The following is a 22,433-nucleotide window of genomic DNA, read 5'->3' on the forward strand; positions in this document are numbered from 1 at the left end:
GCTCCAAAGCATTTGCAACGCCCGCTGAACCGTACCCCTAGTTTTGTGATAATATCGCCGCTCGTTTCGTGCCTACGTCGCGCGGTCCGCTCATCAGTAGTAAGACAAGAATAGAGTGATTGAACGTTTGTCTTTTTTTAACTTACTATCATTGTACGGAAGTACAACAGGCACGAATCAGACACATTTTATCATTACCATCGCGAAAATACGCCTAACGAATGTAGTAAAGGCGCATTTTGTTAGATGGCGTCTCGAAAATGCGCCTAGCTCATGGACGTAGGAATATATGAACGGAGCGAATTGTTGCGGGGATGAAGCCCAAGAGGTGAGGGGAATAATTGTATGTATCCTGGAGTTAACATACCATGATGGCGACGGTCGCTGTTTTTATACATAGACAATAGATACAAACCTTCGACACTATGATGGCCGCGACGATGTAATGCTCTTACATCTTAGGGCTATCGCACACAAATTGACATAACTGCATATGCATAGCATAAGATCGTATGGACCATACGATCGTAATCATCATACGTAATGAGCATCAAATATTAAGCATCGAACACCAATATGGCGACTTAATACTCGATGCTCATTGGTACATACGGTCTTATGCTATGCATATGCAGTTATGTCAATTTGTGTGCGATAGACCTTAGGCTTCACAGCCCCTCGTCTATAATCGCACTTTGCGCTCTGTCCATGTATTCTTACGTCCATGGCCTAGCTCTGAGCACTGAAATCAGGCTGGTGGCTGCTCTCATGCTTCTTTCTGCCGTATCAAACGGGTAAATTTGCCGCGACGCCGCCAGATAACACCGCTAGATGACACCAGGTACCCCGTCAGTCGCATCTTAGCGGGTCTAACAGAGCGTTAGTCAGTCGACAATGGGTCAGAAGATTCACTTTCTCTCAACTATTAAAGGACTATGAAGGATCAAAAGAATCATCATCTTCGAGTAGTACGATTCAACAGCAGGTTGAAGTCGATTCAACAGCAGGTTCGAGGCCGTTCATCTCGAAGCCGCGCAAATATTGCGGTTGGATCACAACTCGATAACCGACGTACCGCGCGACAAGAGTCGTCATCTCGCGGCAGCAGCGCGCGCGAGTACGAGGCGGCGAATGGAGGGGAGAACGCGTCGAGCGCGACGTCATAACGAGTGAGCCAGGGAAGTGCAGAAGCCCGGGGGTGGCAGGACTGTGTCAACGGCGACAGTGGCGAATGTAGTGTCCGTGCGCGCGTGTTCCCGTCCCGTGTATGTGTGCGTGTTTGTTGCTGTTGCGATGCGTCTGCTAAGTATCGAGTGGTCGTCGTCGTCGTCGTCGCCGTCGTCGTCGTCGTCGTCGTCGTCGTCGCCGTCGTCGTCGTCGTCGTCGTCGTCGTCATCGTCGTCGTCGTCGTCGTCGTCGCCGCGCCGTGCGTGAAGAAACGGCCAGCGGGTCCGTCAGCTGTTTGCGAGCGTCATCGCGAGCGAGCCACGGACTGTCGTCGGCGCGGAACGGAGCGCCCGTGCTGGTGGGGCCTCACGGAGGCGGCGAATAGACGAAACGGAGCGAGCGAGGCGCGAGCAGTGCGAGTCGCGGAAGTCGCGAGACAAGGGGCGGATCGTTGTCGCGTGTATGTATGTGTGCGCTAGTCGGCGTGCAGCGTCCGCGTGCGAGAGAACGATCTCCACGGGAAAATGATGGCGTAGACCTCGCCGCGCTCCGGAAGCAACGGGACGAAAGGGAGCGAGCGAGAGAGCGAGAACGCGAAACGAGAGAAGGGTAACGAGCGAGAAAGAGAGGGCAAACGAGGTAGAAAGAGAAAGAGAGAGACGCTTCGTAGTCGTCGTACGTGTCGCCGCGGCGGTACCGAACGCAGCCGATCATCCGCGTCCTCCGCGAGCGAGCGAACGAGCGAGCGCGCGTCGTCGCCGTCGTCGCCCACGTCGATTATTGTCGTCGCCCGCGAACGAGCGGAGCGCGACGCGCGGAGTGACTCGTTGTCCGGTGGTGATCGAGACGCGCGGTGGTGTGCTGGTGCAGTGCTGGTCTGAGTACGGCTGGAGGGCAAGGAGGAAACAAGTGGAGAAAAAGGTGATGCGGCCGTGACGCGCGCGTTCTTCCCCGTCGGCGTCGCTTATCCTGTTGCTGGCGGCAACGCCGTGCCGTGCTCCGCCGTGTTGCTGGGCCGCGTCGCGTCGTGTAGGTCGCGCGCCGTTTGTTTGTTGTGTTTGTCCGCGGGTACTCGCGAATTGGTGCCGACGTCAGATAGTCCAGCGGCGTGTCTCGACTGCAGCAGGGAATATAGTACTACGATGATCAGTGACACGTGCGGATACGTTCTCTGCCTGCTGCTGCTGTCGCTGGTATCCTACATCGAGAGCGGTAAGTGCCAACCCATGCAATCACGACGAACATTTCAAAACTTGTTATTTCAATGTGTGCACCGTGCCGTCGTGTTTTTCTTTATTGTGCACCTTATGACCAGCTCCGCGTTGTCCAGCAGAACGTGACTCGCGCTCTCTCGCATGTATATATGCCGGGTATTGCATGAGAATGTATGAAGTGTTGCTATGGTGTGTGCGTGCGCGCGCGCGCGTGTCTCCTGTGAATCATCACTCTTTCACGAGCGCGCCTATGGCGTGTCTCTCTGCGCTCTCTCCTCCGAACAGCCCAGCGACCACGAGACTAATTAGTGGTTTGAAATAATTACGATAAGATAATAGCCCCAAATTCTTACTATTCGCGAAATCGTGGACGTGCGATTTCGGTCACTCTGAATGAGTTGCGAACGAGGAGAATATCGCATGACGCCACGTTTGAGCCATGTCGGTTTCTCAGATTACGATTTCGTTTCCACCTGTTTGCGACGACAAAGGCCGTTGTTGTTTTGAACTTTAACTTGCAGAATTGCTGGATTAAATATAGTCGTTGCGAAAAGTTTGCGTCATTCTGTTTGTCGTAGCAGAATTTATATTCCATCTGTGCATAGAGTATCCTGTTATCAAGTTCCTGTTATCAGAAGTGAAATAGTCATAAAATTTTTTCAAAAGTGCAATATTCAAAGTGTTTTAACGATGACATAATAACGTGTTACGATGACATTTTCATCGCCGAAATTTAAGTGCAATTTTTATTTTTATCTTATACGAAAAGGATTTTATGGTAAGAATTAATGCAGGATTTTATAATTAGGGAATATAAGTTGACATTCTGCAGTAATTCGTTTCACATATGCTACTTATATTTTAGGCACTGAAATGAGCTACTAAAATACATGCTACCCAGATGAACAGATGTGCGTAAATTTGCCAGCAACTTCATTAGTCGCGATTTGTAAAGTTCCTTATGAGTGGTTCATGCAGCACTCATATTTATCACATAGAAAGACGAAATAGAATGACGGAAGAAATATGAAAATTATCGAAATTTGCTCAAAACAACATATCATGCAAAATATAATACAAAAATCTGAGTAGTTTTTAGTAAATTTTAAAGCATCAGTGTAATAAAACATTCACATTATATATAATGTAAATCTAATAATTATAATTCGGTATAGTGTGTTTGCCTCATAAATGTAATAAAAAAAACTTTTCCTCACATTTATTGTCTCATGTAATGACAATCATGAAAATCTATCTAGGTATGTCGCTAGCAAAATCTGCTGTTTCTAACGATATTTACTATGTTTCTTGTCAAGATAGACTTTACCGACTATTCTTTACCGACTAGTCTATTCTTGGATTATTGAAAACATATAGCGAAATTTAAAAAAATTTATTTTATAAAAAACTATAATATTCTCTCCATATATTTTATGTTATCGAATGTTGTGTGAGAGTTTATAAAACAATTATTGAGAAATACGTGATTCTAATATCTATTCAGTAAATCACGCAAGATACAATTCGAGAGGTCAAAAGTTATAAAAAAAAAATATATATATATATACGATGTGTAAATAAATATATCACAAAAGAGGACACGCGAACAATTGGCGCGGCATAAAAACACTCGATTCTCGATTAAACCCGACTTTGTTATTACATCCCACTTGCGGTAACGTCGCGTAAATTTGTCGATCGCCTGTTACTGAAGTCACACACACGCGCGCGCGTGTGTGCACATCGTTCTGTTATCTTGTTTAAACTTTTGAACAAAGGTAAATAAATCTCTTTCGCGGCGCGCAATAATATCAACATATCTCACGTGCGCGTGTTCTCGATCGCAAATATTTCTTTCCGATTCCGCAATATTACCGCTCGCGAGCGTTTATCTGTCCCCATCTCGTTCCTTTTTATCGAGGTATACCTTTCAGCTGCAAAAAAGAAAGCAGAAGAAACAAGCGATCGGTCTTTCCTTTGAGTGTTCTGTATATTCCGTGTCAGGAAGAGGAAATACGATGCTCCGCGTCATCATTTCCGCGAAATCCGCGTCGCATAGGAAACGCACGCCGAACGCGATCGCCGAATCGAGTCGCGGAAAATGTGAATTACCGTCGCCGTGCGATCCTCCGCGATCTGCTCCGCGAGTTTCTCACAGCCCTTTCGGCCCCAATCATTCGACACTGTGCGTCGCAGTGCGTCATCCGATCGTTAGATTTTAAACGCTATGAACTCGCCGCAATTTTCCTTCGGCCGTTTCGTCATCTGCAATCGATGCAGACGTTTGTCCGCTGAACCGCGGTTTGCCCTTAACCCTCCGTTGCATCGCGTTGCCTTGTGAGGCAAACAAATGCGACAAATTGTGTTTCATTATCGAAATCTTGGCGAAATGTCCGACATGCGATACTAAGACCACGAGGAGCACGCGACGCAACGCTCATCTTTTATTTTGAATAGAAATTCGCGCCGTTCCTTATGCCCTTTGAATTTTTTTCCGTGTCGAAGGAAATCACGCGACACACAGAGTTGATGTTTCGCGACTTTACACCGAGATAAAAATATCTAAAAAGTAAAAAGAAATATTTATTCGGTGAGTATTAACAATATAATCTACTTGTACCGATGTAAAACATTTTTTAGATAAGAAAATATACACAGAAAGAAAGAAATAACATTCTTCTTTGGCAGATTTTTATTTTCAATATGTAAATCTTAAAATAAAATTACATAGTTAAACGAAGATAAGTTAATTGTATCAACAGATTTTATGTGATTCAGCAAGAAAAAATATGTCCTTATTATTCAAAGATAATTTTTACGAATGAAAAGTGAAGCAGAATATTGGATTGGGATTTATAATGTTTTTAAATGTTGGGAAAAATATTATTATCATAAAAATAATGATGTACCTCTTGTGAGACTATTATACTTGAATAAAAAAAATTATTATTTACATTAGATTTATACAACAGTAGCGAAAGTAATTAACATTGCGTAGACCAAATGCGCGACGCGTGAAGTCGTACGATCGTCACGAGACGATTGCGAAAGTCTCCGTCTCTTTCTTTCTCTTTCTCTCTTTCTCTCTCTCTTTTTCCTTCTTCCTCCGGCGCGCGCGACACGATGTGAATGGCCCTCGACGGAAGTCACAATCAGCGATCACCGCCGCCGCGCTGGACGATAGTTATATGTCGGTGCGCGTGCACGTCACTGTACTATTTACGGTTACGGAGAAGAGCGAAGAAAGCTCTCCTGCCAGTGTGGAGGTTCCTGCGCGCAGGCGGATCATAATACCGGACGTTCTCTCGTGAACGCAATTTATGACGGTACCATTGTACCGTTAGCTATTAACGATATGCGGACGGGATTAAATTTATCGACGATCATAAAATCGTCGATTAATACGCGTTTCGGGCCCGACTTCCGCGAATCGTCGTCGTAGTCGTCGACGCCGCCGCCACCGCCGCCGCGACAAAATATCGTCGTAATTCTGCACAGTACATAGTTTCGTCGCGTTCCTAACCGGGCGATCATCCGGAAGTTCGCACGTGTAAGAATTTCGCGTGCGCGGGAGCTCTCGTATTTTAAAGGATCTCGCGTGTGCAGGGACTTCGTAAATGCACTCTCTCTCTTTCTCCCTCCCCCCCCTCACACACACACACACACACACACACATACTCCTTCCTTCGCTCTCTGGCGCGTTTGCAAGGATCTCGCGTGTACGAGGATTCAGCATTTGTAAAGACCTCGCATGTGCAGGGGCCTCGCGTGTGTAAGCAGCTTTTATACGCAAACAGCTTCGCGACGATAAGAGCGCGAATATGCTCGCCGCTCTCGGAGCGCGCGCTGCTCCCGGATCGCCGCCGAGTATATATACGGTGTAATACTACGTCGCATGCGTCGTATGTGAGGCGAGATATTTCTTCCGAGGACAGAGAAGCGAGACACCGTCGCGCCCTCTCTCGCGCGTTTCCTTTCTTATCGAATTTAATTATCGCCGATTTCTCGCTGCTTCCCGCGTTAGACGTGAGCCCGCCGTTTCGCGGAGGAACTCTCTCCGGGCGCTCTTCGTTTAATGAAAACTTTGCGGGAAAGGGGAGAGAGAGAAAGAGAGAGAGAGAGAGAGAGAGAGAGAGAGAGAGAGAGAAAGAGAGAAAAAGTACGTCGCGCGACAAATCCTCCCACGAAATGTTCACTTCGGGAGACTGATAGAGAGACAGAAAGAGAGAGAGGAGAGCTCTAGAGAGCGAACGAGCTCTAGCAAAAAGCCGCTTTGGGACATAGCATTGTGTTCGGAATATGAAGATAGAGTTAGGATGGACTGCTGGCCGAGTGATTTCATTGTCCTGTGTGCCGTATCGCAAGGACAAAAGGTCGGTTTTCCTTTACGGAGTTTCAGACTCCGCCGCGATCTTCATCTCGAAGCGTTGCGCTCCGTGCCGGACAGAGGATAGTAATTCGGGCCGTTGCCTTTTTCTAAAGTGACCAGATTTCCAGCCCTGAATTCGGGACACTTCATAAATGTGTAAAGCGAGGGACGAGAGGAGGGGGATAAAAAAATCCGAAAATTATTTGATAATCATTGAAAATGATGACAAATCGGTATCCCGAATAGCACTCGAAAAAATTCGAGATAAAGGGTGAAAAAACGGGATGTCTAGTCACCTTAGCTGTATGTGTCGAGATTACTCCGTAATAATGTACTTACGATATATCCTAACGACCGCACGTCGTTGTTTTCGGCACTTTAATACTTATTTCTGTAGGAGACTCACAGGATACAAGCGAAAGACGTATGGAAATCGGAACGTTATGTCCATGGCATTTGCTTGGCATGAAAAGATCGCAGACGCGCGCGCTGTCAATCACGTACACCAAAAGTTTATTAGCGCGTCGAAAGTGCCAAAAGTGCATGAATATGAGAACACACCAGTGATGCGAACGAGGTCGCGCGTCTACAACGACGCGATCTGTACGGCGGATGTCTTAACCACTTGCTCGAGTTACTAAGGGACTGAGCACAATAAAAGGAATAAGGAACAGGGAACAGAGAATAAGGAATAAGGAATACTGAAAACAAGTAATAACACTATTTCTCTATTCCTCTATTCTGCGTTGATGAATTAGGTTTCATGTTTTAATATTGAACTTTTCCCTATTTTCCGTTTCCTGTTCTCTATTCTCGATTCTCTATTCCTTATTCCTTTTATTGTGTTCAGCCCCTAACCACTCTAGACCAATCGCATTCGTTTCGCATTATGAAGTTGTCATCGTGGTTATTCAATCTAGGCGTTGGTAATGAATCGCGCGAAATGCTTGATCTTTTCGCGCCAAGCAGCAGCCATGGACACACATCGATCTACATCGCTCCGCGTTTCTCGTACCTTTTATCCATCGAAAGTGAGTCTCGCGCGTTAATAAGTCTCGGAAGTGTCGAGAATAGCGATGTACGATCGCTGGGGCGTATGGTGAAGACGTCATTTGTAAGAAATCTTCTCGTTTCTCCTCGCGGTATGTACAGTCGGTGCTTGCCGACGTCCTTTACATTTACTAAAAACATCGACTCGCTCAAGTAGCAATAGAATCGGGCGATCGTCGGATTTATTGAACGGGAATTAGAAATGCGATGGCAATCAGAGAGAAAGAGAGAGATATGCGGAATATTCGGGCGGTTGCGTCAGCTTGTTAGGAAAAGAGAAATATCTCATAGAGCGCGCTTTTTTCGGCCGCGGCGCCGTTCATATATTGGCGTATATTTTCAGCGCGATTCAACGATCGCGCGACCATCTTGATTCTCGATCTTTCTGCATGGAGCAACCGCTATGGACACATCGATCGACATCGTTCCGCATTTTACGCGTCTTTAACCCGTCGAAAGTGAGTCTCGCGCGGAAATAAGTATCGGGAGTGTCGAGAATAGCGATGTGCGATCGCCGAAGCATATCATAAAGATGTCATTTGTAAGTAATCTTCTCGTTTCTCTTCGCGGTATATGTAAGGTGACCAAATTTCCCAGCCCTAAATTCAGGACATTTCATAAATGTGTGAAGCGAGGGGAGGGGGTAAAAAGATCCGAAAATTATTTGACAATTATTGAAAATGATGACAAATCGGTGTCCCGAGTAGCACTCGAAAAAATTCGGGACGAAGGGTGAAAAATTGGGATTATCCCGAAAAAATCGGGACGTCTGGTCACCTTACTTTTTCACGTGACGGGAATCGTCCTGGTAATTGCGCCGGGGACGATTCGTCCTCGCATGCGGCGAAGTTCGTCGACACTCGGGGTCGTGGAATTAATTCGCGTCGTTGGCAATCCCGCTGCCGTCGCCACCGCCGTCGTTTCTCGAAGATCGAGCTTAGTCCCAGCTTCTGATTTCTAACGCAATCAAGCCGATATTGCGCCCGCGGTTGTCGAAACCGTATTTGGGACTTCCATTATTATCCGTTCTGTCCCGAATGAGTCTCGGTTACGCCCAGACGACGTTTCGCCGTTCAAGGTCCTCTCAATGCGTTTAGTGAGTGTGTTACGTCGGGCATCTGGACGGGCGAAATTCGCGTGCCAAACTCCGGTGCGATTCGCGTCTCCGTGGACGAACTGTTCCTCGCTCTTTCTGTCGGCACGTCGAAAAGTTGTGCGTCAACGAATAGTACATATGTATATACCGCGGACATACTTGAGCGATCACGTCATGAGCCATTTGCGTTCTCGGTAAAGTATTGGAATGAATAAGTGATAGCGAACGCTCTAGTGCTTCCATCAGATCTCGGTTGCGTCAAACGTGAACGCTCCACATGCATAACAAAGGTTTCGAAGCTTCGAATACATTTCTTAGGGCACATGAGTCATCTTGCTAACATATCATCAGCGAGTAACCTGCATTTTGCATCGTTATCTTGTGCTGTTTGTGAACGACAGCGATATAATTTGCGAGTCAAAGTCGCGCATCCAGCAATAGGAAGTATAATCATTCCTGAAATTGCATTGAAGTTTTGTGTAACGAAGTTACATTACGATATTCAGATTTTCTGAAGTTACATTGTTAGCAAAGTTCCGACTAATCTTTGCGATATACCGATTTTTCTGCTCCTCCATCGAGATCGTCGCGTGCATAGTTCATTGAATTTTTTGAACCATAGTGAGACGTTAGTGTCCTACCTACTTTTCTTTATTTTTAGTAATTTTAACTAACTTATCGACAGACGCAGTCGATTATATTATTACTCTACACACTCTTATAAACAGGAATTAAAAATAGGTAAAAAATAATTTGAATGTTTAATTGTTAAATTATTATGAGCAAATTAAAGTGAAAAGAGGGACTTTATTCAAACAAAAGTAATTTTAGAGCTACTATTAGGAATCGACACTTGTGTGAACTTGGCACACCATATTTAAAAATGTGAAATTTTTTTTAGGGTTCTGATACTCTCTTGAAAAGTTCTAGAGCTCTATGCAACAATTTTAAATAGTTCCGATTATTAAATACAAAAAAATAGACTTTTAAAAAAAGGTGCGCTAAGTTCACGCAGCGCACGTAATCAACTATTTCTTTAGAGTTCCGGTTTGTTTTACAATAGTTCTAGAGTTCTATATCATATATAACAATAGTTCTACTAATTAAAAGCGAAAAGTCGATTTGCGAAGACCTAATTCACAAAATGTGTAATACCGACAACAAAATAAGAGAGATTAACACTATTTCGCGAGTTCTGCATATTTGAAAATATTTTCAACATTCACTTGTAATCAGGGAATGAAAATATAAAGAGTTTTATGCGATAGCAGAAATAATTTCTTCATAAAAAATTATAAAGTGTTCGAGGTCGCGTAACTTTAGCAGCAGGAGGGGTGCGCCAGCCGCACTTTGAGAGTTCCATTGGTTTAAAAATATTTTTAACGTTCACTTATGATCAGAAAACGAATATTTTCACGTTGAAAATATTTTTAAACCTACAGAACTCTCAAAGCGCAAGTAGCGCACCCCACCTGCTCGTAGATGTACGCGACCTCGAATACTATATGATTTATTATAAATAAATTATTACTGCTGTTGCGCAGAACTCTTTGGACATTCGTTTTCTGATCATAAGTGAACGTTAAAAATATTTTTAAACCAATAGAACTCTCAAAGTGCGGATGGCGCACCCCTCCTGCTGCTAAAATTACGCGACCTTGAACACTTTATAATTTTTTATGAAGAAATTATTTCTGCTATCGCATAAAACTCTTTATATTTTTATTCCCTGATTACAAGTGAATGTTGAAAATATTTTCAAATATGCAGAACTCGCGAAATAGTGTTAATCTCTCTTATTTTGTTGTCGGTATTTCACATTTTGTGAATTAGGTCTTCGCAAATCGACTTTTCGCTTTTAATTAGTAGAACTATTGTTATATATGATATAGAACTCTAGAACTATTGTAAAACAAACCGGAACTCTAAAGAAATAGTTGATTACACTGATTAGGTGCGCTGTGTGAACTTAGCGCACCTTTTTTTAAAAGTCTATTTTTTTGTATTTAATGATCGGAACTATTTAAAATTGTTGCATAGAGCTCTAGAACTTTTCAAGAGAGTATCAGAACTCTAAAAAAATGTCACATTTTTAAATATGGTGTGCCAAGTTCATACAAGTGGAATCGACACATTAAGAACCATTAACAGTATTTTACATATTTTTTCAAAATTTTCTGTAAGCCTTATTTTTTATAGTAAATTATTGAAATATTAATAATATTTTCTGCAAATTTTTCTTGTCAAAAGCGTAAATATTTTTTTTTCATGTCGAGGAAATATCATTATTTTTTAATCATGCTAAAAGCGGGATTGCTAATTTTAGAAATTTATGATTGTTATTTCGAATTTTAACTTTCTAATTTTAAATTCGTAATTAGTTACCTAGAAATATTTTACCTTGCTAAATTTGAAGAAACTTTACTGAGAAATAAAATGTACGACTCAAAGGATTAAGCGTGTAGCGTAAGGTAAAAGTATCAAAATACACGGACACATATCTAATCTTATTTCATTCAAATTCTTATTGTCTTGGTCTTTAAACACAAATATTTCAATTTACTTTTAACATAAAAATTATATATATATATATATATATATATATATATATATATATATTGGATATATACATATATTTTCATTATTAAAAGTTCAAATATTCACATTTAAATACCAAAATGATAAGGATATTCAGGATTAAGTACGCGTCCAGGAATCCGCACTTTTTTCTCTTACACGATATTTTTTAACTTGCTACGTTACTCAAATTTACATAAGCAATTTTTTTTTCGTTGATTAATTGAAGGGTTCAAACTTTCCTTTCGGCAAGGAGAAATGCTTTTTTTGGCACAGCAGCTCTATTGTCGAAGCTTGCTTAGAGCTTTCTAGAAGGCGCTTGGCTTCGTCTTTGCGATGTTTAGCGAGATGAACTTTCGCGGGAATTTCGGGGGAGCAAGTCGTGGGGATGCGCGGGGATTCTCAGGAGAATTCGGAATTCCCAGAGATCAAGGGGGATCTTACCTCCGGGGTTATTCCGTATTCAGGGATATAGGTGGTCGCCGCAAAACTTCCCACTCGGCATTCCTGGCACAACCGCGCTATTCGACTCCGCTCGGAGGAGCAGAAGGGTTTACCGTTGGTACATGCGAGTGTTCGCGATAGTTCGTCTTGTGACGTCGCGCTGGCCTTTTCTAGATTTCGGGCTTTCACATTACTCGTCTGCGAAAAATAGATCGGCAGTCGCGAGTTCAGTCTAATCACATGCATAATTTTGCTTATCGCCTTTTCTCCTTTCGCTCGAAACTCGAAAACACATAGCAATGCGAAATCCTCTAAAATCGTCATTGATATTTGGCCACAGCTATGCAAGAATGATCCAATCTACTAAATTATGATTCTTGAATTTTTGCGGCAATGGATAGTCCGTATATTTCTCTGCATAAAGTAAAATAGTCCAAGCCTTATGGGCGCCAACAATTAATTAAAAAACAGTTTTTATCTTCTATCAGTTATTTTTTACTACACGGAAAAAAGGTTTGGTTGAATTAACTAAATATCTGATCGAATATGAACGATCCAGAAATTCCGATTAAAGTAACCCGAATTCTGTTTAACTCAACCAAAAATCTTGCTAACTTAAACAGAATTCGGGTTACTTCAATCGGAATTTCTGGACCGTTCATATTCGACCAGATATTTGGTTAATTCAATCAAATATTTTTTTTCGTGTAGTTGCGTATTTTTATTCATTGTTTTAAGGATTAAACTTGTCAATGAATAGAGAAAAAAATTGTTCCTTAAAGAAAGAAACTTGTGACTATGCTTGATCTCTTGATTACGAAGGACTTAGTGCTACCTATATTTTTTAAATTATATATTAAATTTTTATCTTCATTTTTCTCGAGACATACTTTATATGAGTTTGATCATTCTTGCATAACTACGGCCATTTGATCTCTGTGAACCTTGGATTACCGTGTATTTTTAGCTGAAGTATATTTTTTGCAACTGTTGTAAAATTTTGCAACGTAACAACTTGACGGGAAATGTTCCTTCCATGAGAAACGGGAGATTTTCAATAATTTTGTCAACAATTCAGCAAACAAACTTTATGTAAAGGAGAATAATTTAAAGAAAAATATTCTAATACGGAACAAAAATATAGGAGTTTGTGGCCCGAGAAGGATTCATGAATTAATTTCAGAGTGATATTTGAATTTCCTTCAACATTTTTCGCTGGAAAATTACGCGTTGGTCCAGTAAAAGATTAAAATAGGATGGAAGTTGTAATGTAAATTATTTTTACACCAAGTTTCATAGAATTAAACATACTTCGCGACTGTCTCTTTTCAATGAATACTTGAAACTTCAATACCGGATTTCATATGTAGAAAGCTAAGAAAAGTTTAAAAATTTGGAATATATAATAAAACTGTTAAAATCAAACATAGGGGAACATGTTATAATTCGATATATCACTTCCTCTCGTATTTTCTCATGTGATGTCATATTTTTCCGTGCTCACCAATGCGCGTTATCATTTCCATAAAAGGCGCGTTGGTTCTTCACTGTCTCTCTCCCGAACCGAACAACCTCGACCCAATCGTATGACGGGCAGACAAAGATAGAATCGCAGGAAGTACCAAAGTCCAGGTAGATGAGGTTTCGTTGTCGCGGTGATAGACGATCGAGGACCATCGAGGAGTCGCCGATTCGCGGCGAGGGGGATGAATTGGAGGGTTTCTGGAAATGGGCCAAATGCCTACTTCGAATCAGCTCAACAAGGCGACACGCGAAACTCAGGCTCCGTTTAATCAACAGCTGATTTACGCTCCGCTAGAGTGGGCGTGTAAACTTCTGGGTAAACACGCGCCGCGTATCTACCTAGCCTTGTCTCAATTCCGGGAGTAGTCTCGATGATGAAAAGTGTCGTTTAATTTCTAAAGTGTCCGAACTTTCTTTCTCTCTCTCTTTCTCTCTCACTGTCTTTGGCAAACTCGTGGATCAAAGTGACTCGGTTACTTACACGGAAAAATGATTTAACTTGATTCTGCAGATCTACAGTTTGCTGGACAAAATTCAGCATTTTAACTAAGCAGATTTGTTAGTGCAGCAAAGATATTAAATTTGGAAGTAATTGTCAACTTGCTCATAAAGCAAACGTATTTTCGCTGATGTTATCTTAGTTATTGCAACAAATAATTTCGTATTTTGAGTCAATTGAAGTTTGCGAAACACATTCATTAATTTTACTAAACAAATGCAATTATTCAAACGATAATGAAGAAATATTTTTGTTCATTTTACGGGAGGAAGTGCAGCCAATTTAACAGCCGAGTCGATTTCTGACTACAAATAATGAATATGTTATTATGTGTTACGCAATTTAAATTTGCCTTTTTACGTTAATAGGGTAAACTCGGATAAGATAGCCATATTTTTTTAAAATGCAAAACATTTCTTATTGTTATTTTTTAATAGTGTTTGACACATTATTTCACTGAAGTCTACAATACATAATACCATCAGAGTTAAAAGAAAAATACTTCAGTGAAATTATTTATTACAAAAATATCAAAATATGAGCATCTTACTTAAATGTTTAAGACAAGATGGCCATAAGGAATAGATGACCCATACATATTTTATGTTTAACATTCTGTACCTATTATTTTATAAAATAATAAAAAAAACATAATTTGATATATTCATTTTAGTATAGGATATTTAATATATATTATTTGTGAAAAATATAATATATATATAAGATAGAAACCTCTATTACAAAACTTTAAATTTTAAATCCAATTTTTTATCAAAACATATTGCACATAAGATTTAATTGTAATATTGAAAGTAATTTTTGAAATATAACGACTTCTGTTTTATAAATGTTACAATGAGTGGCCATCTTACCCAAAAGACGATTATAATAGTACTTATAAACAAATAGTGAAAATGAAAATAAAAATGCATGTCATATTACAATTTACATACTTACTTTATGTATCTAACGTTGATTGTGATAGCTTAACTTTAATTTATTCGACGTTACAGCAAATTTTAGTGGATACATGAGAAATTTTACAGGTAATTGAAAATAAAAATATAGTATAATATTCATAATCTTGCTATTTCGAAAAATGTACGCACATACACTACGATAAATGTCGATTATCTTTGTGACTGATTACACAAACGCAATGTTTTGCAATTATTAGAGAAATTACAGCCTATGGCCATCTTTCCGATATTGCCATCATATCCGAGTTTATCCTAATTGTATTTGTAATATAATATATTGATATAAATTATACTATGTACTGTGTGAATGCATTTACACTTGTGCAATATTTTATTATACTATTTAAACAAGCTTGCAAAGAGTAAATATTCGAGATGAGTATTTTTGCTTTGACTAACTTTTACTACTGGAACAACTAATGAGTTAGCTATATTGAAATTCGTTAATGTAACAAGTTTCCTTTAATGTAACAGCAAAATGGTTGGTTGAATATACTAAACTATTTTCCACTAGTTGTGGCATAGAATCATCTCTGCTGTTCTAACAAATTTGCTCTAACAAATTGTGTTATAACATCAAATGCAGCTCCGCAACTTGATTACTGTTACATAGCAAACTGGCTGCCCTTTTTTAATGGCTATAGATTTGCTAGGCCAGCGAGGTTTTAGTTGTGTGACAGTAAATCTTTTACCCATATACCTACTGAAAATATGAATCTTTCAGTTAAGATTAGCTGGAAAGTCGGTCTCAAATGTTGCGCGCGCTCATATCTAAACTTGAATAACTTAGTAGCTACCATGAGATATAGAGACTCGGGCTCGAATTATACACGAATTATAAAGTGATTGCCCTTGACGTGGCAATTTGTTACGGTTTACAGACCCCGAAGACATATATTTCCTGGCACTTACACATTATCTCGCCGCTTATAAGAGTTCAGTCTTCCGTATTCGAGCGTGGTGGCTATCAGCGCGCTGCGCTCGTGTTGATAATAAACTCGAATCGATCGTAAAGTAACAAGTTTAATTAATCAAGGCACCTTTTGTACGATCACGTTTACGTAACGCTTTTCGCGTTAATCACCTTGCAACTTCGTCGTTCATGGTCGTGAGAAATATGACGGACTTGGTACACGCGAGTCTCGCTATACTTTTCCTCACGCACACCTGTACGCGTCCGTGCGATTACTCTCGTTGGATGCCGATCTAGCAGCGGATAGCAGCACCAGAGTCTACATTTGTTACGCGCGATAGAGAAGCCGGTGTTTCGAGGCGAGACGCTCGCAAGAAAATCCTCACGTCGCCTTCGTCATCCTGCCCGCTTGAAGTTTATCGTAAATGCATATACGGGGTGTCCGTGAACTCGTTTTCTCTTTGTTGTGACGATTCATTCACGAGGATATGGCATAACTGCAAGATATTACTGACGAGAGCGTGAGAGGGCGAAGTAATATCGAGTATGAAAGTAATAATACCGAGTATGAAAGTTTGTATGAATATGCTTTTACACACATGCGTGAAATTCCGTACGATTGCGTTGTTTTACGCTCAGTGAAGAAGACACGCGCGCGCAGGGCGCAGGGCCGATGACGGTAATTATATAGTTGACAAGTATACGTGTTTTGTGTGTAGGGAATTGAGGTGTATAGTTGGATAAACTATTTTGCAGAGAGAGAGAGAGAGAGAGAGAGAGAGAGAGAGAGAGAGAGAGAGATAGTAACTAGAATTGAATAATCGCGTTATACTATATTATAATTACTACTATCGTTATAATTCTACGTATAACTACGTAATTCTCGTAACAGTTTAGCTTCAGTTGCAATAACTAAAAAATAATTTATTAAACTGTATACATTAATTCTATACAAAACTCGTGTAGTTGCCACCACTATATCTTTTGCTTTTAATGTAATTGTTAAAAAGAAAGGAAAGAAGATAGAACGATTAGATAGAAGTTACACGTCAGATGAGGATATAATAAAGAAATACGGATATGATACATAAAACGCGATATGATAAATTCGTAGAATCGAAATTCTTATTTACAAAACAAAATATAGGATAACTGTACTTGTGATAAGACACGCTCATTGTCACTAGTGTCGCAACTTTGAAATATTTCCACGGAGAGAATTTTATGGTAAAAATCACTATAGGATAAAAGTTACTATAGAATAACCGAGGAATAGATTGATATTATACAGTAATTCATTATTCTTTATTTTACACGTGTTACTTATATTTTAGGAATTGAAATGTATTACTAAAACACTTACTATGTTTCTAGCAAAATTTACTATGTTCCTTAGCTGGACTTTACTGATAGTCGCTATATATCCCGGATTACTAAAAACATAGCAAAACTAAAAAGAATTTATATTAAAAAAAAAATTAATATATTTTCTCCGAGTAACGTCCCTTTTTTAGACGAGTATCTGTTTATCGAGAGCACCCGATGAGTTTAAACATGAATCGAGATTTGCATTTATGTTTATTATATCGTGGAAATGTGTTGTCGTTCTCCTTCGGAATATTTCCAAGTTCGTTTGCTTATCCGTTCATGATTGTGAATGACAATTTTTTCACTGCATCAAACGTTACGCGACGTTTGTAATTAAGATTAAACTGTTTTTTATTGTGTTATTTATTGTACTATTAGCTATTTTCTTCATCGTAAAAATTTCCTTTAAACGAGATACAAAGGATACATCAACATTTTTCTTTACACAGAACGATATTGCATTTAAGTAAATGTTATTTATTTTAAATATTTTATGAGTTTATACATTCGTAAATTTATCATAAGTTTATAGTGATCAAATTTCTTCGAAATTTATTCTGAATTCTAGGAAGTTTAACATTTCGAGATCCAGAATATTATAAAAATATATATAAAAATAAAAATACGGTCGAATATATTACTACATAAAATCGAACCAACTTTTTTTTCGATCAAGTTTATAATATTTTTAGAGAAAACAACTTCTTTTTTTTCTTTTGAGCACACAACAGTGACCTTTCTAAAATTAGTGATGAGTACATTTTAAGGCTGTCACGATAAAATGTTTTGCTAGTGAGTAATTGCTTATCTTAGCAGTAGAACGATATGCTTCTCTGTGTGTATTCCTCGTTTCTGAGCACTTCAATCTAGCTAAAAGGCGCATTGTTGAATCAGTATGCGAGAATCGACGAATAGGAAATGTTAAGGACTATCGTGCATTTCAATTCATTGAGCACGCCAAATAAACAACAATATCGTGTCCGTTGAGCGCAAATGTAGTCTACGAGTCGCTTATTTTGCTCGGGAATTAATCGCGTTGACTCATTGGTGTAGCCAGTTGTAACAAATGCATACGATACGCATGGCCTGTTATAGTTATCTCGTTCTTGGAATTCCGCTTTACCGCGCTGAAGCGGAGTTGGTATCCTTAGTGCGCATATTTTTTTTTCGTTTTTATGCTAGTTCAACGGAATAAAACGCGATATTACGAGACGACTCTGATGATTCATACTGTCGCAATGCTGCACCGATAATTCAGCGCCGCAGATTTCCGCGAGTTTTGATGTAATTTTCCGGCGATTTTGCTAAATATCGCGTTTTGTTACAATTGCCGTTTTAATGATCTTCAACGAACGTGTTCCTAACTTCGTCGTATTTTTCATGGCTTCGCTGTTATACGAAGCTGTTATACGAAGCATGCAAAATTGCTCGAACGTACTTGAAGTCCACAATCGACGCGAAGTTGGTATTGCGAGCGAGCTTTCGTGTGGATGTAAATCTGCGTGAATAGAATCTGCCGACGCGATGTCAACATGTTCATTGCCTCGCGAATTCCCTCCTGTTTTGTTGGAATTTAATTAAAATATTAAACATCATTAATTTGCCATTAGAGCAAGCACTCGATTTTCCGCACGTTGTACTCATCATTTACTTCAATCATCATCAACAATGCAATCGTACAATCAGAATAGATTTGTCTGAAATTTAATAAAGTTCCCATATAATGTGGAATGTGTTAATAATATTTTCGATGATCTTCTTTACACTTTCAACCTGTAAATGTAGCTTATTTTTTTACAGAGAGGATTGTGTGTTTGTGTGTCTCAAGGACACAGTAAAAATATAAAAATACAGTCAACTGGGAAAATGAGATACATTTATAATTACAAATTTTGAATCATCTATAATTACAAATTTTGAATCATATACAGAGAAAGAGGAGTTTAGTTGCATTAATGAGGAGTTTAGTTTTAACAAACGTGTTTTGAAGGATGCAGAATTTCTGTGATTCTTGCGGCCATAATGTCGTTCTAAGAAATTCTATTTCCTTCAGCTAAAACGTGATGACTTGTTCACTACAACCACAAGCTTTGTATTAATACATTAAAACTTTTCCTCCGTGTATGCAGGATGACTGTTCGTATTTTAAATAGACATATGTTTATCAAAGATTCACCGAATTGTACCACTTAGTAAATTGATCGCGACCACGATTGTAGGATTAATAAGAAAGCCACAGAGGCTTTTTTCGTAGGAAAACATTCGTTTCTGGGGAACACAGGACAAGCTCATTACATCGTACTTCCCACTCTTCCTTCCCCCTATCGGGGGTGAAACCGTACCGTCAGCTTCGGAAGTCCGCATTAGCAATGCTAAGACGGCTCGAACGCGCCACGGTCTCTTCTTTTTGTCGATCTCGACACTTTCTCCTACGTGGATTCCTCGCGTCTTAACGTTATAACGGCCACCTCGGGAGTTTAATGGCCCGTGGATAATACTCAAAAGTTTCGCGTGAGCCTCCGTAGGCTATCTGGCCGATGTAAATCCCGTCTCTATCTCGTAATCGAAATCCATGCCGGCGGCGTTCTCCCCTGCCCACCCTCGCGACGAGGATCCTTTGTTCTCGACTTAAATCCCCGAGTGTAACCGAGAACCCCCATGGTCTAGGGAGCTCCCACGGGACTGAGAGGGCTGAGGGGGCTGAGAGGAAGAAAGAGGAAGAAAGAGGAAGAGAGAGAAAGAGAGAGGAAGAGAGAGAAAGATGTTACCGACACTTTATATATCCACATCTCGGCGATATCCTACGCTGAGGGAACCGAGTCGTTGGAGGATAAAGGTTACCGAGTCTTATCCCCGAAGATTCTTCAGGATACGTTCGATTACTCGCGTATTTCGCGACGTTCCGTTTGTCCCTGTCCGGTAAAGTCCGTTCCACGGCTAGAATACGTCGGGACAAATCAGTCCTATCTGCGGGAAATGTGGGAAACGCGCGCTGCGATGAAAGCTGCAAACATACCGATAATTTAAACGCATGTTACATCCGCGTGATAAGTGACTCTTCTATTGAAACGCGCGCGCGTGTGTTGTAAATAAACGTCGAATTTTCGTGAACTAGTTTTGTCGTGTGTGCGTATGTGCATACGTGTCGTGTGTTTCACAATTCAGGTAATTAACTCCCGGTAATTAAATACTATATTCCCCACTATTAATATTGCTTTACATTTAAAATAATATCCGTATAGTATCCTATTATTACGTCATATTAATCTCGCCCGTTGTTTAACGACAAATATTTGTATCGACTAATTATCAAAGCGAGTAATGCGAGTTTGCTTTTCGTTAAATAGTTAATTAACGGCAAATATCAGATTCTACGATCGGTCATAACTTCTCTCGTTGTCGAACAGTCAGTCAATTCAACTTTTCGCGTAGGACTTTCGGTCGATTCTTTCTCTCTCTCTTTCTTTCTCTCCCTCCCTCTTTCTCTCTCTCTCTCTCTCTCTCTCTCTCTCTCTCTCTCTCTCTCAATATATGGCTCCAGGCGCCTAATAAAGCTTCTGCCCTAACGCCCCAAATAATTCCAAGATATTTATCAAAAAAATCACAAGTCACGTTCGAACAGGTTCGAACACGTCCTTACGCCGTTAGGCTGGAACTGGGTCGATTTTATTCGCGAGCCACCTCCGTAGATATCGATCCTCTATTATCGAGTTGTCGAACTTACTCGCCCCACACATCGCAGACATACTTTCACGTCTGTGCGAGTCATAGACTCCAGGGTTATCGAGTGGGGTTGATTGAGAGGCGGGTTAATTCTCGGTATCCATACATCGAATGCCGCATAAGCAGCCGACGGAGTGCCGCGAACACGGGCGAAGGTGTTGTTCTACTACAGGCGGAGTCACCGGGGCATTGTAAATTTCCCGTACGTGCCGTCCGGGCGAAACCAGCCACCCTTCTAGCCAGCTAGCCGGTACGCCAGCCTGGCAAATAACCCCTGACGTATCGGTCGCGCAAAATGGTACCCATGGTAGTTTCGGCGAGGTGAGCGAGCCGCGTCCCGCATCGACCCTTCTCTTCTTTCGTTCTCTCTTTAACCCTCATCTTGCCGCGGCTAAATTTGGGTAACGTCAAGCGTTCAGATGTGGTCGTTTTGTGTGACCGCAGTCGCTGTATTTTCGCGTTCCCATGTTGGAGAACAGCGTCAACTCGATCTTTTGTTACATGCCCTCATCCTGAGACGAAATTTCGAGCCTACTTACGGTCTCGACTTAACTCTGAAACTATTTATTTATACAGAATATGTTCCTTGGATACGCAAAAAGCAATTTAAAGTAGAAGAAAAAGATAAATTATTGACATAGCCGTTATGTGCGTAGAAATCGTCAAACTGAATAAAAAATTATTCTATCATTTCGCAAACAACTACGTCAAATTTTGCAAACAACCACGTCAAAATTAATTATCGCATAATCATGCAGCAATTTTCTTTTATTAACAATTAAAAATTTACGTGATCATTTGCAAAATGGTATTTTGCCATTTAGAGAGTTTTTCGCAAGTTAAAAGTGCTAAATTGAACTTCATTTTCTATGTATGTTAGACATACACTAATTTCAGAATATACAGACGTTACAAAGTTCAGGTCGAAAGTAAAGGTAAAATTTCGGGATCACACGAGGAGACATCCACGCGTAAAATTAGAATATTTCACGATGATGAACAACGACAATAATTATTTTAAAAAGATTGACGAACTAATTAACAGTGTAATGTGTTTGTGTCGACAGAGCTACACTCGTCTGAAATTTTTCAAGAATTCATCAACGTTTGTCAAATTAATTGAATCGCGATTGATAGCTCGCTTCACGCGTCGATGTTCATTTGAAGTGGCTCAGAATGAGCATCCGGACTGAACAATGTAAATGCGCTTTTGCCTCCTCGGTTATCCGCCGTCCTCCCACCGCGTCCTAGCAGCGGCGATACCGTGAAGCAATAAATTGGCCGTTCCTTCCTTCCTTCCTTCCTCTCGCCCAACCCCTCACGTCGCGTCGGGTCGTCCTGACGGCCTTTATTACCGGCTCGTTATAGCTCGCGCTTTCGTTAATGCTCGCGAGAAAGAAAGTGGCCGGGGAAAACCGCCTGGCGAAGGCGGGTGAATGTAGATGGGTCGTAGAAGCGGACGAGAGAGAAAGAGAGAGAGAGAGAGAGAGAGAGAGAGAGAGAGAGAGA

At 40.6% G+C, this 22,433-nt stretch overlaps 1 protein-coding gene across 4 annotated transcripts in view; it reads left to right on the plus strand.

The window, feature by feature from the left end:
• Positions 1 to 1,208: 1,208 nt before the first annotated feature.
• LOC116842322 (disintegrin and metalloproteinase domain-containing protein 10) overlaps positions 1,209 to 22,433 on the plus strand; it is a 179,202-nt gene continuing 157,977 nt past the window's right edge. For 3 of the 4 annotated variants that reach the window (XM_032811362.1, XM_032811364.1, XM_032811363.1), the window contains exon 1: positions 1,209 to 2,379. In XM_032811362.1, coding sequence (XP_032667253.1) covers positions 2,310 to 2,379 — 70 coding nt within the window. In that variant the 5' untranslated portion in view covers positions 1,209 to 2,309. The remainder of the gene's footprint in view (positions 2,380 to 22,433) is intronic. The other variant, XM_032811367.1, reaches the window with a different exon arrangement.

This window comes from Odontomachus brunneus, unplaced genomic scaffold (assembly GCF_010583005.1).
Source record: "Odontomachus brunneus isolate Ranch 3 - 2012 unplaced genomic scaffold, Obru_v1 Obru_scaffold_024, whole genome shotgun sequence".
NCBI lineage: Eukaryota > Metazoa > Arthropoda > Insecta > Hymenoptera > Formicidae > Odontomachus > Odontomachus brunneus.